The sequence below is a fragment of the Python bivittatus genome, unplaced genomic scaffold (assembly GCF_059951505.1).
Source record: "Python bivittatus isolate LINGU-HERP-01145 unplaced genomic scaffold, Pbiv_v1 ctg000480_np1212, whole genome shotgun sequence".
NCBI lineage: Eukaryota > Metazoa > Chordata > Lepidosauria > Squamata > Pythonidae > Python > Python bivittatus.
The window spans coordinates 99,821,673-99,835,000 of record NW_028277075.1 but is presented as its reverse complement, the minus strand read 5'-3'; the positions used below and the strand labels follow the sequence as shown (position 1 = coordinate 99,835,000).

At 39.2% G+C, this 13,328-nt stretch overlaps 1 protein-coding gene across 4 annotated transcripts in view; it reads right to left on the bottom strand.

Moving 5' to 3' along the window:
• Positions 1 to 1,302: 1,302 nt before the first annotated feature.
• GPD2 (glycerol-3-phosphate dehydrogenase 2) overlaps positions 1,303 to 13,328 on the bottom strand; it is a 95,991-nt gene continuing 83,965 nt past the window's right edge. For 3 of the 4 annotated variants that reach the window (XM_025163984.2, XM_007424033.4, XM_007424034.4), the window contains exons 13-17: positions 13,095 to 13,253; positions 11,016 to 11,128; positions 9,888 to 9,966; positions 9,672 to 9,770; positions 1,303 to 4,607 (exon numbers count right to left, since the gene is read on the bottom strand). In XM_025163984.2, the coding sequence (XP_025019752.2) occupies positions 4,482 to 4,607; positions 9,672 to 9,770; positions 9,888 to 9,966; positions 11,016 to 11,128; positions 13,095 to 13,253 (576 nt within the window). In that variant the 3' untranslated portion in view covers positions 1,303 to 4,481. Of the gene's footprint in view, positions 4,608 to 9,671; positions 9,771 to 9,887; positions 9,967 to 11,015; positions 11,129 to 13,094; positions 13,254 to 13,328 lie in introns of those variants that run through there. The other variant, XR_015797242.1, reaches the window with a different exon arrangement.

Below are 13,328 nucleotides of genomic sequence, written 5' to 3'. Positions count from 1 at the left end.
GTAGTCATGAAAATGTGCCACATAAAGCATTTAGCATGCCATTGCTTGATGAACAGAGGTAGATGAGATGGTACATTTGCAGGGTCCTACACCCACTGTTTTAAGGTACCAGATAACATTTAATGAAAATGGAATCCACTTCATACATATCCCAACCCCGTCCCCATAAACTATGGCTAGTCTATTTCAGAATAGAGATCAAATTTCTCATTCTCTCTTTATATGGGGCCCTATGTCCTGTGGATTGTATGCAGTACCATGGATACACTAATATCACTTTGATATTTCCAGGACCATATGTGTACCCTTTTCCTCCAAGGGCTGGAAGCTAAACTCTTCCTCAGATGGTCCATATTACAGATTCACCTCAACAGGATCACTTCATCCTGAATTCTTCATGGGCTACAAATCTATAGAAAGATGGCAAGTCTTCCTATTGAGAGGTCATGCCAGAAAATAGCATTAATGATATCTGATAGAAGGAAGGTAGTGGGCTCTGACGTTTTGGATAAAATAGTAGATATGGAAACATACTTTCTGTCATGCTACTTATTATGCAATAATGGTTGTCTCTCTTTGTGGAAATGTAAGCACATTCCCCAGATGCAGGAATTTTTTAATTACAACATGCTCATGCATGTATGGCTAGCAACTGTAAGAAAAAAAAATCTTTAAAATCTTGCTTCAAGAGTAAATTAGGAACTATAAAAGAATATGACAATTATAAAATTTTCATTAAAAATTTATAAACAGATTTGCTGATTTACTTTCACAGAAAATACATGGCCTTTTTCCATGTCAGAACATTTGTCAGGATTTGGCAACTCTGGGCTAACCTGACATGCAAGATGATCAAAATGGATTATGTAATCTTTTCCATTTATTTCTATTGATTTTAATCATGATAAAATTCATCAGGGTGGGCTGGGAATGTGGCACCTGAAGAGAGGTGGTTAAATGAAAAATTTTAAAAAATTAAAAAGTCCAACCAGGAGACAATTTGTCATTTGCTTATCCCTCTGTGAATAATAATAATGATGATGATGATGATAATATGAAGATGAAGCAGAAGCAGCAGCAGCAGCAGCAAACATAGCAATGCAATATCCATCATTAATATTGCATGACAGGCTTCTCTTTAACTCCTTAATTTGTCCTCCTAGATATAAAGTTAAGGTCAAGAATTTATATCATTTCTTAAAAACTGAGGTTTAAGAAATTGTTTTAAACTTTTTTATCACAAGGAAGGGAAAAAAAGAAATACCAAGAAAAAAAGAAGGTAGGTGGGGGTGGGGTTTCCGAGCTAATCAACTTTATTTCCGTAACTGCCACTAACATCAAAATGCCAACGAGTGGACCATTTTAATCAGTTTTATTGATTCATGCTTTCAGATCTTATTCAGTTAAAAACAAGGCACATTAAATACATCCTCTTATTGCTCTATAAATGCATGCAGCTCATTCTGTATATCAAAAGTAATAAATAATGGCAATAAAACACCAAGACAGTTATAAAAATGACAACCCAGCCTCAAACACAGTATTTAACAGTCCTATCCTGAACAATAACCCAGCACAATACATAAAAGTGCCAGATGGAAAAACATGCGGTATATGTATATGTATACATATGCATATATGCATAGATATATGTGTGCTTACCCATTCTCACACACACACACACACAACCACTAGAGAACTCCCTGTTCCTATATTTCTTTGTTTTCAAAACAGTTGTACAGTAGTATTACACCAAATTACTGTTATACAAAAAGGTGCTTTATCCTTCCTGCACATTCATATATACTTCCTTCCAAATATACAAAGAAATCATATCACAAAGAAATCAAGTAGTTCTGAGAGTCTACTTTTAACTAAAATGAGCAACTGTAAGATGATACAGGGGAATACTTTCCCTTCCCATATGAAGCAGAGGGGTGTGTTGGCTAAAACATTCCAAGAGTTCAAATCAAATGCAGGCAAAGCATAAAAGAAATCATGGCTTCATGCTGATGGTGTGATGGCATCAATAGCAAAATATGACAGACGCTGTGAAGGGACCTTTGCTAGGTTGAGGATAGCCATTAAACAGACATTACTCCAACTCCTGGCTATCAAACAGAGGGAATCTATTTGTAAAGGTGAACACCCAAACGCTCATTAAAACTTTTCCCTAAGGATAGTGCTAGATACCATGCTTGGGAAGGGGTTGTTCCTCAGCATATATCAGCCCCATGATCCTCAGCCTGACTACCCTTTGGGTGCTTGCTTAACCCTTAATGTATTTCAGATGGATGAGGTACACTTGTATCTCTTGATCGCTGCCATTACCTTTTGCCTCAAGGGGAGGAAAGTAATCTAAAAATGTTGTACCAATTATTAGGTAAATGTGTAAAGACTGGCTTCCTGACATCTTTTTTGGATCTCTCCACACTTCTGCCATCTTAGAAAAGCTATCTCTGAGTCTCTCATGAGTGCTATGTAAAAATTATCCAATATGTGTTGGCAATAGGTGGGTGGAGAGCGGGGAGAAAGACCCACCACAAAAAAGCCAACTGTTTATGCTCAAAGAGAGACCTCCCACTGTCAAGTGGATGCTCAGCTTTAGACCAGTATTCCAAGTAAATCTGAAGTGCTCCAGACCTAAAGAGGATGGGAATCTGTTTTTCCTACCTTGGCTTCCATCTTCACTGCTAACCTACAAAACATAGGGCTGACATTTCTTGATCATAGCAGAAGCTTACATGGGAAATGATCTGCAGAGAATTTTGCTAGAGGCTTTTTAGAAATGCTACCTTTTAATATCCTTTATGAAGACCTTGCTCCTTATATTCAACACTGCCTAAAGTTCTAAATACAAAATGTGAGTGCATCATGCTAACTGCTGGGCTGTTTTTATACAGCAATGTCTACTTCTAGCAATAGATGCCCTTAATATATTCCACTTTTGAATACAAAGTAATTCAGAATTTTAAGTTCATTTTGATATTGAGACACTATGAAGAACCAGTTCCTATAGGTGTTTCTGAAGAGTGACAAATGGCACAGCACTGAAATGTTGAAAAGAGTAAGTGAAAGAATTTGGCTCTGCAGGTTTAAGTACTACAAATCTTATTGATATATGAATTATATAGGAATATTAAGTATTATTTAAAACCTGTAACAGACAACAACAAATGAACATGGCCAACAGAGGTACAAAGACCAAATTTCCACAGTCACATGACTTCGTTCCTCTTTGGTTTGTATTGTAACTTTATTTTCCAAACAGCAGAAAGTAAACATTTTACTGATTTTGCTATTTGTTAGTTTACTGTTTTATTCTGTAAGTCATGGAAGGTCTCTACCCTAAAAAACAACCTAAAATCAGTTTAAGTAATTAAAAGAAAAACATGCAATAGTATTTTTTAGAAAATAGCCTAAAAGTGAACCAGGCAACCCTAGCAAGAAGGTAATGAAATCCTGCCCAATATTTCTTCACTATACTTTTCTGAGGAGCTATGGGGCACCTATCACAGATTTCAGAAACCTTTTCTTAAAATTCCTAAGGAAATTTCAGAACAACGCAAAACTACCTACATGATACAAGGTACAGCTTTTTTTTTTTTTTTGGTATACAAGGTTATACCAGGGAAGGAATGGAAATTTCTTTCTATGGTAAAGTAGCAAGCACCATTTGATATGTGCATTTCTATTTTATGCTGGCTATTTGGATTTAGGACATTTTAGAAAAATTGGGCCCCGCATATCCTCTTATTAAAATACAATTGTTATCACTGCAATTCCTTGGCTGGACATTCACTTCTATTTTGGGATACAGTCTACGAAAATTCTAAATGCAAGCACTCTCCTCCATGATAAATCACTCATTTTTATGGCATGCGCTTTTTAATAGACTGTGGCCATTATAAAAAATGTTTGTACCAAAGTTCTAGGCAAGTGATGAATATTTAGCACAATGTACTTCTCTGAAGGGGTGGGGAGGAAAGAAAAGAATCCGGAGATTTAACAAAAAAGTCAATTTTTAAGACACTAAAGGCATGCTGGCATCGTCCACTTTTGCCTGTTTAATGCATCAAAAGGCAGAAAGAGAATAGAGGGAAAATCCTATTAATGTAGAAGAGGAATTGTTCTTGCTTTTGTGTAAATGGCAAAAAGAAACCCACATTCATGTCTGGTTGCCAGATGGATCCCCTGCCATGGCTCAGTGTACATCTCCCCAGATTAGTCCAGGGGAAAAAAAGCTGGACCATTTCTCCTTTTCAGGGTCTTGTCTGCCATGGATTCTAGAAAAAGCCAGTTCAATGGGCCACTAGTCAAGTAGACTCTTCACGGAAATGTAAAAAGAAAAACTGCACAATGTGACCTTCTGCACAGTTGCTCAGAGTGAGTAGGGGAAGCAGAGACATCTGAAAGCAGTGGAATGTTTTTCAGCATTAAGAGAGGCAACCACAGGGCACACCTTTTTGCACCCCCCAAACTCACAGTCCACCACAACTCCGGTCCACTGAAATTACTTCCCGCTGATGAATGTTCTCTTCAGCTGCTTTCATAAGTACAGCAAGCCGGCTTCCAGACACATATCCTTTCTGAATAGCAGTCATGAGCTAAAGAGGCAAGATTGAGAAAACTTTAAGGTCAATATCTCCACATCCCTGCTTAGAAACCTTTCCTTATGATTTGTCATACCTCTGCCAATTTGACCTTGGGTGGCCCATTTTTCTTAATTTTTCAGCATTATACTTACCCCAATTACTTGGAAGCTCACTTTTGGAAATAAATAGTTGCAAAGGGAAGACCAAGATAATACATAAATAAGAACCCTGGTCCACCTACACATTTGCTGGAAATGGAGCCAAAAGAGAAGTCTTGTTTTTTGTACCGTCCCAACAAAAAAAAAAAGTACCCTATAATTTACAATCAGTCTCTGTGTTTGTTTATGTTTCCATTTTCCCCATCTAATCCCATATTCTTTTTGGGTTGTTAACTTCTGTTTTGTAAACCTAAGGCTAGGGACTGATTTGTAAACCATTCTGAGATTTTTTTCCCCCTACTGAACAGCAGAAGCAGCAACATAAATACAGCTTTGGACATCTTTTAAAGGAAAGACTGTAGAAATAAGACAGCAGGATAAACAGTTTTCACTTCTTACATCAACCCTTCCCTATCTGGGCCCCTTCCAGATAGATGGGCCAACTCCCAGAATTCCCAGCCAACATGGCCATTGCTGAAAATCCTAGAAGTTGATGGCCACATATCTGGAGGGCTCCCTTAGATGACAGCCGAACTGAAATAAGCTCCCTCTTAAACAAATGTGGCAATCTTTCCAGCATCGTACTCCCTAAGGAATTCTAGGAGAAGAAAGCTAACAGATTGGAGGGCAAGCCTGGAGAAGGTTGAAATATGCCATGAAATAGGACTATGGCTCTTAAAAATATTTAAAAGTAAATTCTATACTTTTGGAGCCTTGCAAATGAATAAGGAGATGAGCTTACTATTAGGTGAGGGAATTTTTTAAAATTGGCATGATTTAAATCATACAGCAGATTGCTGCTCTAAAAAAATGCTCAGAGAACAGGCTGCTATATCTGAACCTTCCTTCCTTCCTTCCTTCCTTCCTTCCTTCCTTCCTTCCTTCCTTCCTTCCTTCCTTCCTAACTTCCTTCCTTCCTTCCTTCCTTCCTTCCTTCCTTCCTTCCTTCCTTCCTTCCTTTTCTTTCTTTCTTTCTTTCTTTCTTGCTGGACCCAACCAGTGAAAATTTCCACATTTAGATTCAACAGTGCTTTTATCTCCAGCCCATCTTGAGAGAGACAATTACCATTTTCCTTTGCCTTGATCTTGTTTGTTTAACGTGACATGCAGTGAAGAAAGGGCTGACATGGACCGAAATCCCCAGCATTAATTTATCTCATGTTCTGCATTCATCATTGCCACAGCGCAGGAAGGACCTGGCAGTCAATTGAAAAACCTGACCAAGAAAGGCTCTGCAAAAATAAACCTGGCGCACAACTGAAAACAAATAAGCAGCTGCTTGCATAAAAGGAGTCAAAGGGACACTCGGAAACATTTCACAAGTCTCTCTACAGCCCTCAAATGTGTATCTTGCCGCATGGGAGTTTTGGGGAAAAAACAGGCACGTGCTCTTTTGTTCTACTTCACACTAAATTATCCCCTTGGATTCATAGAGTAACAGAACAGTTTATAGGACAAGTGATACAGAATAGCCCAGTTCCAATGTCATCACAAAAGCATGATGGTATAGCTGCAAAAGTGTACTGCAACGTCATGCTGATACCTCTTTCCTCCCCTTCCTGCACACTGACTTCCTGTCTGTTCACTTGCTGATTTTCTCCTCCCATTCCTGGTTTTCAGTAATCACAGACTGCCACAACATCTAGAACTGGGCAAATCACTGGGATTACTATTAGGTGTATCTTTGCCTCCAAACCGGCTTAAGAAACCTTCAACCAGCACAGATCTTAACAAATGGACAGATTTATAATGAGAGAAGTGGTCACTCACACAGTCAGTCTCCAAGCCACTCAGGGCTTTAGAGGTCAATCCAAACATCTCACACTGTGACCAATAAGCAACTGGAAACCAGTGCAGATCTTTTGTACAGGCACCATATGATGGTTGTATTTTATATATCATTTATTAGCTTAGCTGCTGCATTTTGCACCAATCCCTATACTTTTCAGGTGCAATCCTATGCAAAGGTCATTTTAGTAGTCAAGATGAGATGTAATCAAGGTATAGATAACTGTCACCAAATCACCAGGAAGGGACCATGGACAACACTGTGCAAAGGTGTCAAAGGCAATTTGCTAGCAGCAAATCCAATGATGGGTGAGGATCAAGGAGCACTTTCAGTTTGCAAAGTTGCTCTTTCAATGAGAACCAAAATCTCAATTCTTGATTTTTTTTTTTTAAAGTTTAAGCCTCAACAGTCACACTTATGTGCAACATAAATACTGTATTTCATTTTTTTCCATGGTAAAGAATGCTATCAGCTTTTTTTTTGCAAGAAATAGCCCAAGACAAAACAGGAAAATGCTACAGTTTTACATTAATTTGTTTTATTCTTCTACGTATGGATGAGGAAAATGTATCCCCTAGATAGTGAAAAAAATGCTGCTCTTCCTTCCTCTTCTTTATGAAAAGGAGGTATTAGCAAATAGATGCACAAGAAAGAGACAGACACGAATGCTACAAAGGCAGTAGATGTAACTCCCAAGGTTCACACATCCAACTCTCGGAACAAACTGAGCAAATACAAGATCAAGGCCCACGCTGGGTTGGAAAAAGGATTAAAATACTAAAGAAGGAACATGAAATGAAATGAACATTACTTGAGAGATACTGGAGCCCAACCAATTCCCAACACCCATCCCAAGCTGCTTCACACCCCGATTTAACAGATTATATAGGAGGTTAAGCGGGGGGAGGTAGAGCAATTTAAACAGCTGTGCTTAGGGAGAATGCAGTGAATGACAAAGCAAGAGCCAAGCAGCTGCCCTGTTCACTGCAATTTATAGAAGAACTCCCTGCCCCTCACTGGTGCAAAACTGTTATTTTTTACCGCAGTTTTTTACCATAATAAATAGAATGGATTATTTTGCACCTCTCCCTTTTCTGAATGTTTTACAACGTATATTAAAAAGCAGGAACAGTTGAGGAAAAAATACATAGGTTATTTCATTTCTGACAAACAGGTTGAGAGATGCATGCCTGCGTTTAGAAAGGGACAGTCTGTTTCTCCAACAGAGGATGTTGTTGGCTCTAGCATGGAAATTTTCCCTTCCACTTGCATTTTATTGGTTTACAGACTGTCTCTAAAAAAGTGTCAAGTATTTGCATTCAGAGTTAAATTTATCCAGCATCTGGTCACTAAGAAGAAATTAAACATGTGGCAATGGCCTTGCTGAGGGACTGTGCAGGCGATGCCGCTCTCGTTCCTTTGCTGGACAAAGGAGCAATCGCCTACTTACAGTAGGCAGCTATTTAAAAAAACTTTTTAAAAAGCTCTCCATTAAAATGATAAATTAAAAGTTTCTCGGAGGAAAGAATAAATTATTGCTCCTGCTGCTGATGGTCCCACTTGTGGGTTATCACTCCTAGTGCTGCTATTCAGGATAGGAACTTCAGGAACTTCAAGACAGGCTGTAATTATTTAATTACACCCTGTTTGGAGAACTCGCCAATTGTATGGTTATAGCAAATACTGCCTTTTCCAAGTTTCTGACACCAGCTGGAGACTCATTTCTATTCCTAGGCCCTAGAGGTGAATTTATGCTGTTCTGCCTCTCTTCTTGTTTTTACAGTTTTTTTTTTTAACTGTTACATTTTTGTGTGGTCTTATTGTTTTATAAGCCATTTTAACAGGTGATAAATTTAAAAATAGTAGTGAAAAGCAACACTGACCAAAAAAAAAAAAATTGGTTGGGCAGAGTCAGAAAAGGAAGGTGAAACTTGGTTGTTACTTTTTTTTTTTTAAGGCAGAAATTGCTTGAGTGATTGGCATAAAATTTAAAGTACTGACGTAATAGATTCAGACTGTGAAACCAAGAATGCCACATTTTGCCCAACCCTGTACCAGCACTAGCTATAACCGTACAATATGAGGGTTCCCCAAACTGGGTGCAACCACTGAAGGTTCTTATCCTGAACAGCAACACTACGAGTGACACCCACAGATGGGATCACCACCAGCAGGAACAATGACTGATTCTATACTTTCCTCTGATTGGGCAATTACTGCTATACGGAATCTTCCAAAGATTCCAAGCTCAAGGCAAAAGTCAACTTTTAATAAAAACTGATAAGATAAGAAGCTTGATTTCAAGCCTTCCTGCTTCACCTCTAAGACTTCCTGCTTCACCTCTAAGATGGCGACTGGAAATATTTTATAGCTTTTATTTTGGTGTTTGGGGCATTTCTGGAAGTCTTAGAGGTAAAGCAGGAAGGCTTGAAATCAAGGTTCTTAGCTTTTATTTATTTGTCATATAAATATTATGTTAATTTGCATGTATAAATGCAATACATGCAAGTGTAAATGCAAATACATGCACGGATAAATGCAATAGAAACGTGACGAATAAATAAATAAAAGCTAGGAACCTTGATTTCAAGCTTTCCCGCTTTACCTCTACAACTTCCAGATGGTAACCTGAAATAATTTTATAGCTTTTATTTTGGTGTTTGGGGCATTTCCCCCTATTTCATACTTCTATAATAATACAATGCAGACATTTCCAAGGCCTCACCTCATAAAAACTATCAGCTCAGATTAAACATTTGAACTCCTCTCCCACCTGTCCTTGTAGCTTCATATCTGATATACGTGCAAGTTAATGGAACTAATAGAGAATGCAACATAAAAACTGTACATTATTTAATATGCATACATTCAGGGTGTGTTATGTTCTAATGATAGAACATAATATATTTGATTGATTGATTTCCTTTAACTGAATCAAAGAAATACTTTCCATTTTGTATCAACTAAAGTGTGATTTCCATTTTTGAATAACATCTGCCAGAAATTAATGCCTACATACTTTCCCCTCCAATATTAATGAACTGAACATTATGAGTATTGCAAGGGGTTTTTATACCATTATATTAGATTGATATAGATATATGTGTATAAATTAAAGGAAGTACTCACCTGCAAAAACTCGTTGAGTTCAACCTGCCCATTTTTGTTCAAATCCACTTCATTCAAAATCTCATGGAGTGCACTTTCATTAATTTGAAGGTTGATGCTCTATAAAATATATGAAAAGGGAAAAAAAACTCACATGGCTGGATTAACAACACACTATTAATATCATGCCGGGCAATTCCGATGACTTAAAAAAAAAAGTAAGAAGTAAAATGTTACCTCTAGCACACGCTGCACGTCCAATATTGTAATAAAACCTTTGCCTTCTTTATCAAACATGTGGAATCTTTTTTTATACCTGCAAGATAGACAATGCATGAAAAAGCTATGCCGTGACATACTTGCACGAGCAGCTTTAAAACAGCAAAGAGTAACCTCGCTTAGAGCTGTAAAGGATTCTCAACTGGCTGACTCCCCCAATTTTCCTTGTTACAATGCCATTATTCCCATGCCAGGAACCAGAGACACACCCTCCCTATAGAAAATGTACTTCTACACCAAAGGATAGTTCCCACTCCAAACCTTGGCATCTATAAATTAAACAAATCTGAAGTCAAGAACTGGAAAAGTCTTTTGCCTGTAGCCATTCTGGGGAGTTAATGGAAGCACTGAAGATGTTACCTAGTCCGGTAATGAAACGTCTTCAAGAAAACAACTAAGCTCAGAGAGTACCAAGGACTCAGTTCAGTTCTGAGCTACAGGTATTCTCTTCTGTTAGTCAATGGGAGAGCCCACATGGCCCCTTAACCATGGTCGGCAGCATCTCCATCTTTTAATTTAGGAACGAACAACTAATAACCCTCAAGGTACCCCTGATTTTTTGCCTTTTTGAACATCTGAAACAGAATGCCAACCCTTCATGAGGTTTAGAATCACTATATTGAACTTTAATCTGCTTCCATCCCTAAAGGCCAAAGACCATGCACCACAAAGATTCAGGCTCACCCATATTATTGCAACGCTGAGCACAACCCCTGCAGCTCTGCTGCTAGAGAATCATCTAGGAAGAAAAGTTCCCCATCCCAGATTCAGATGATGGTTAAGGGGATAAGGAAGCAATGTGCGCATGCATGTTAACCAGCTGGAGTGGTTTAATGGCCTCCACCTCTACCTGGGCCAGAATAAAAACACAATTATGCATGAATCTTGCAGAGGGAGGGTAACGATTGTTCAAATGTACCAAAGGGAAAAAAAGGGGATCAGGATATGGGCAAATACATAAAGAAAGCACTCTTGCTACTACAGCTCAGCTTGCAGGGCTGAAGGTACCCTTTTCAAGTCCCTCCTATGTTATGTCCAGATCCCTGGAAACTCAGAGGGAGTTGTTTGCCTTGTATAGTTAGTTACCTCTCAATATCTGCTGGGGTTAAAGTGATTTCACTCCGATCTGTCAGTTGCTCCGACCGTGCCTTGTAGCCCATTTCATAGTACAGGAACTTTTTTGCCACTGCAAGCTCTTCCTAAGAGGGAGAGCACACGATCTCAGCTCTAGGGTAATAGCAAATATTTACATTTCTGAATTTCTCCTTTGCTGGAATGTTTTATTGGCTCTTTTCACTTAATTATAATTGCTGGTCCTTAGAGGAATATCAGCAGTTGATGACCAAAAAGTGCTTAAAGGTGAACAAGGTAATTAAGATTAGGCAGCATTTCATGCTTCAGCTAGATCACTGGTTTGGTTGTACAAGTGTTGATTATCAAGTGATAATTACCCCGGGAGACGTGCAAGGTAAAGAATTTTTAGGGATGTATCATGCCCTTAATCCATACAGGCAACTCACAGCGATGTCAGCAAGCCTTACACTCGCAGACAAAAGGGCCAAGAGATGGCCTTTAATTTTTAGTACAATAAATACCCTAAGTGAGATGTCTCTGGTTTTTATGCATTTAGTCTTTGAGGCTTATGGCATTTGCTGATTACTCTCTTCAGGCAGCAAGATAATGATGGAGCCTATAGCTTGGAAACGGCAAGCTCCTTCCTTCCTTCCTTCCTTCCTTCCTTCCTTCCTTCCTTCCTTCCTTCCTTCCTTCCTTCCTTCCTTCCTTCCTTCCTTCCTTCCTTCCTACCTTCCTTCCTTCCTTCCTTCCTTCCTCCCTCCCTCCCTCCCTCCCTCCCTCCCTCCCTCCCCTCCCCTCCCTCCCTCCCCTCCCCTCTCTCTTGCTACATTGGGAACTACGAGAGGCTCTCAACAGTTTACAAATAAATATTAAAGTCAATACTTAAAAGATTATTAAAATAGCAATTAAAATGAACAAGCAAAACAAATTAAATTAAAATCAAGTTTGACTCAGTAAGCTTGTATAAAAAGGCGTGTTTTAATGACCTTTCCAAAAGCTAATAAAAAGCTCAGGCCCCTCACAATGTAAGGAGTGCATTCCAAGGAACTGGAGCGCCAAGAGAGTTGGCTTGATCCTGGCTGACAGCCAGATGAGCTCACGGCAACTGTAGGTGAACCTCCTCAATGATCTCAGTAAGCAGAGAGGGTCATTTGGAAAAAGGCCTTCTCCCTTTTATCATTCTCTGCTTTATGCTGCTTTTAGGCTCAAAATCCTGCACTTGAAAACAGGCACCTGTAACTGAAAGCAGCCATCCAGCTGAGACGAAGGAGCCCTGGGCACAGCATGCAAGCTAGGTAAGATTGCATCTTTTATTTTCAAAAGACTGGGAATAAGACCCAAGAACTCCTTTTCAGATACTGAGGGTAAAAGAAGCACTTTGCAACACCAGTATCTCTTTCATGTGGAAGCCAGCAAGCATATTGCCATATGTGTGAATGGCTGCTCAATAAAGACCTCAATGCTACATTTGTGGACGTCTGTTTGGGAGAAAAACTATAGGTACGGGGGGGGGGAAGTGGGGAGGAAGACTTGGTCTATAACTCCTGTGCACTCATTTCCTTATTGTAATAATGTTTGCATAAGGCTTTGGTCTTTCTACAGATACATGGGTGCTGGTTGTGGTGGGAAGAGAGTTCCCTTAAGGAGTAGTGTCTCCCATTTCTCAAAACAACTCTGTGTGGTAGAGGTGAGCTGGGAGATTGGCATAGTTCACTCACAAAATTGTAAGCATTTTTTAACTATCATTTGTCACCTATACAATCGCATGGCCTGATCTGTACATTACACCAAGCTGTAGGAGAGGTAGAGTGGGGACCAATGATCACATTAAGTCAAGAACTACTCACCCAAGTAATGGCTTAGGGATACATATGGACAGTCACTTTGATGGAGCCCACAGCACTCAGTGAACTCCATGGCTGAGTGGGGGGGTTTGCAAGTGAACCTCCCTGACTCTGTCTTGACACACTAACCACCATGCAGCCCTTGGTTATTCAGAAAATTTGAATGCTTCCACCATAGCCAATTAACTTCTTGGAAAGGCTCTCCTAAGCTTTCTGATTATGAAACCAGGAGCCTCTTCAATACCTTCTTCTTCTGTTCGCTCCATCTTAGTTTCTTCCCCATTATCTCAATGATTCTCGGTAAGGCTTCATCAGCAGCTTGGACATTCAGAAAAGCCAAACGGGTGCGACGAGCAATTATGTCCACCGCAGTGCAAGCATATTCGCTGACGGCATACTCAATCTAAAAGGTTTGAAGAGGCAAGTGAAAATAACAACTTCAGTTTGAGCATCTGGCCCCAATGAGAAATTTGCACAA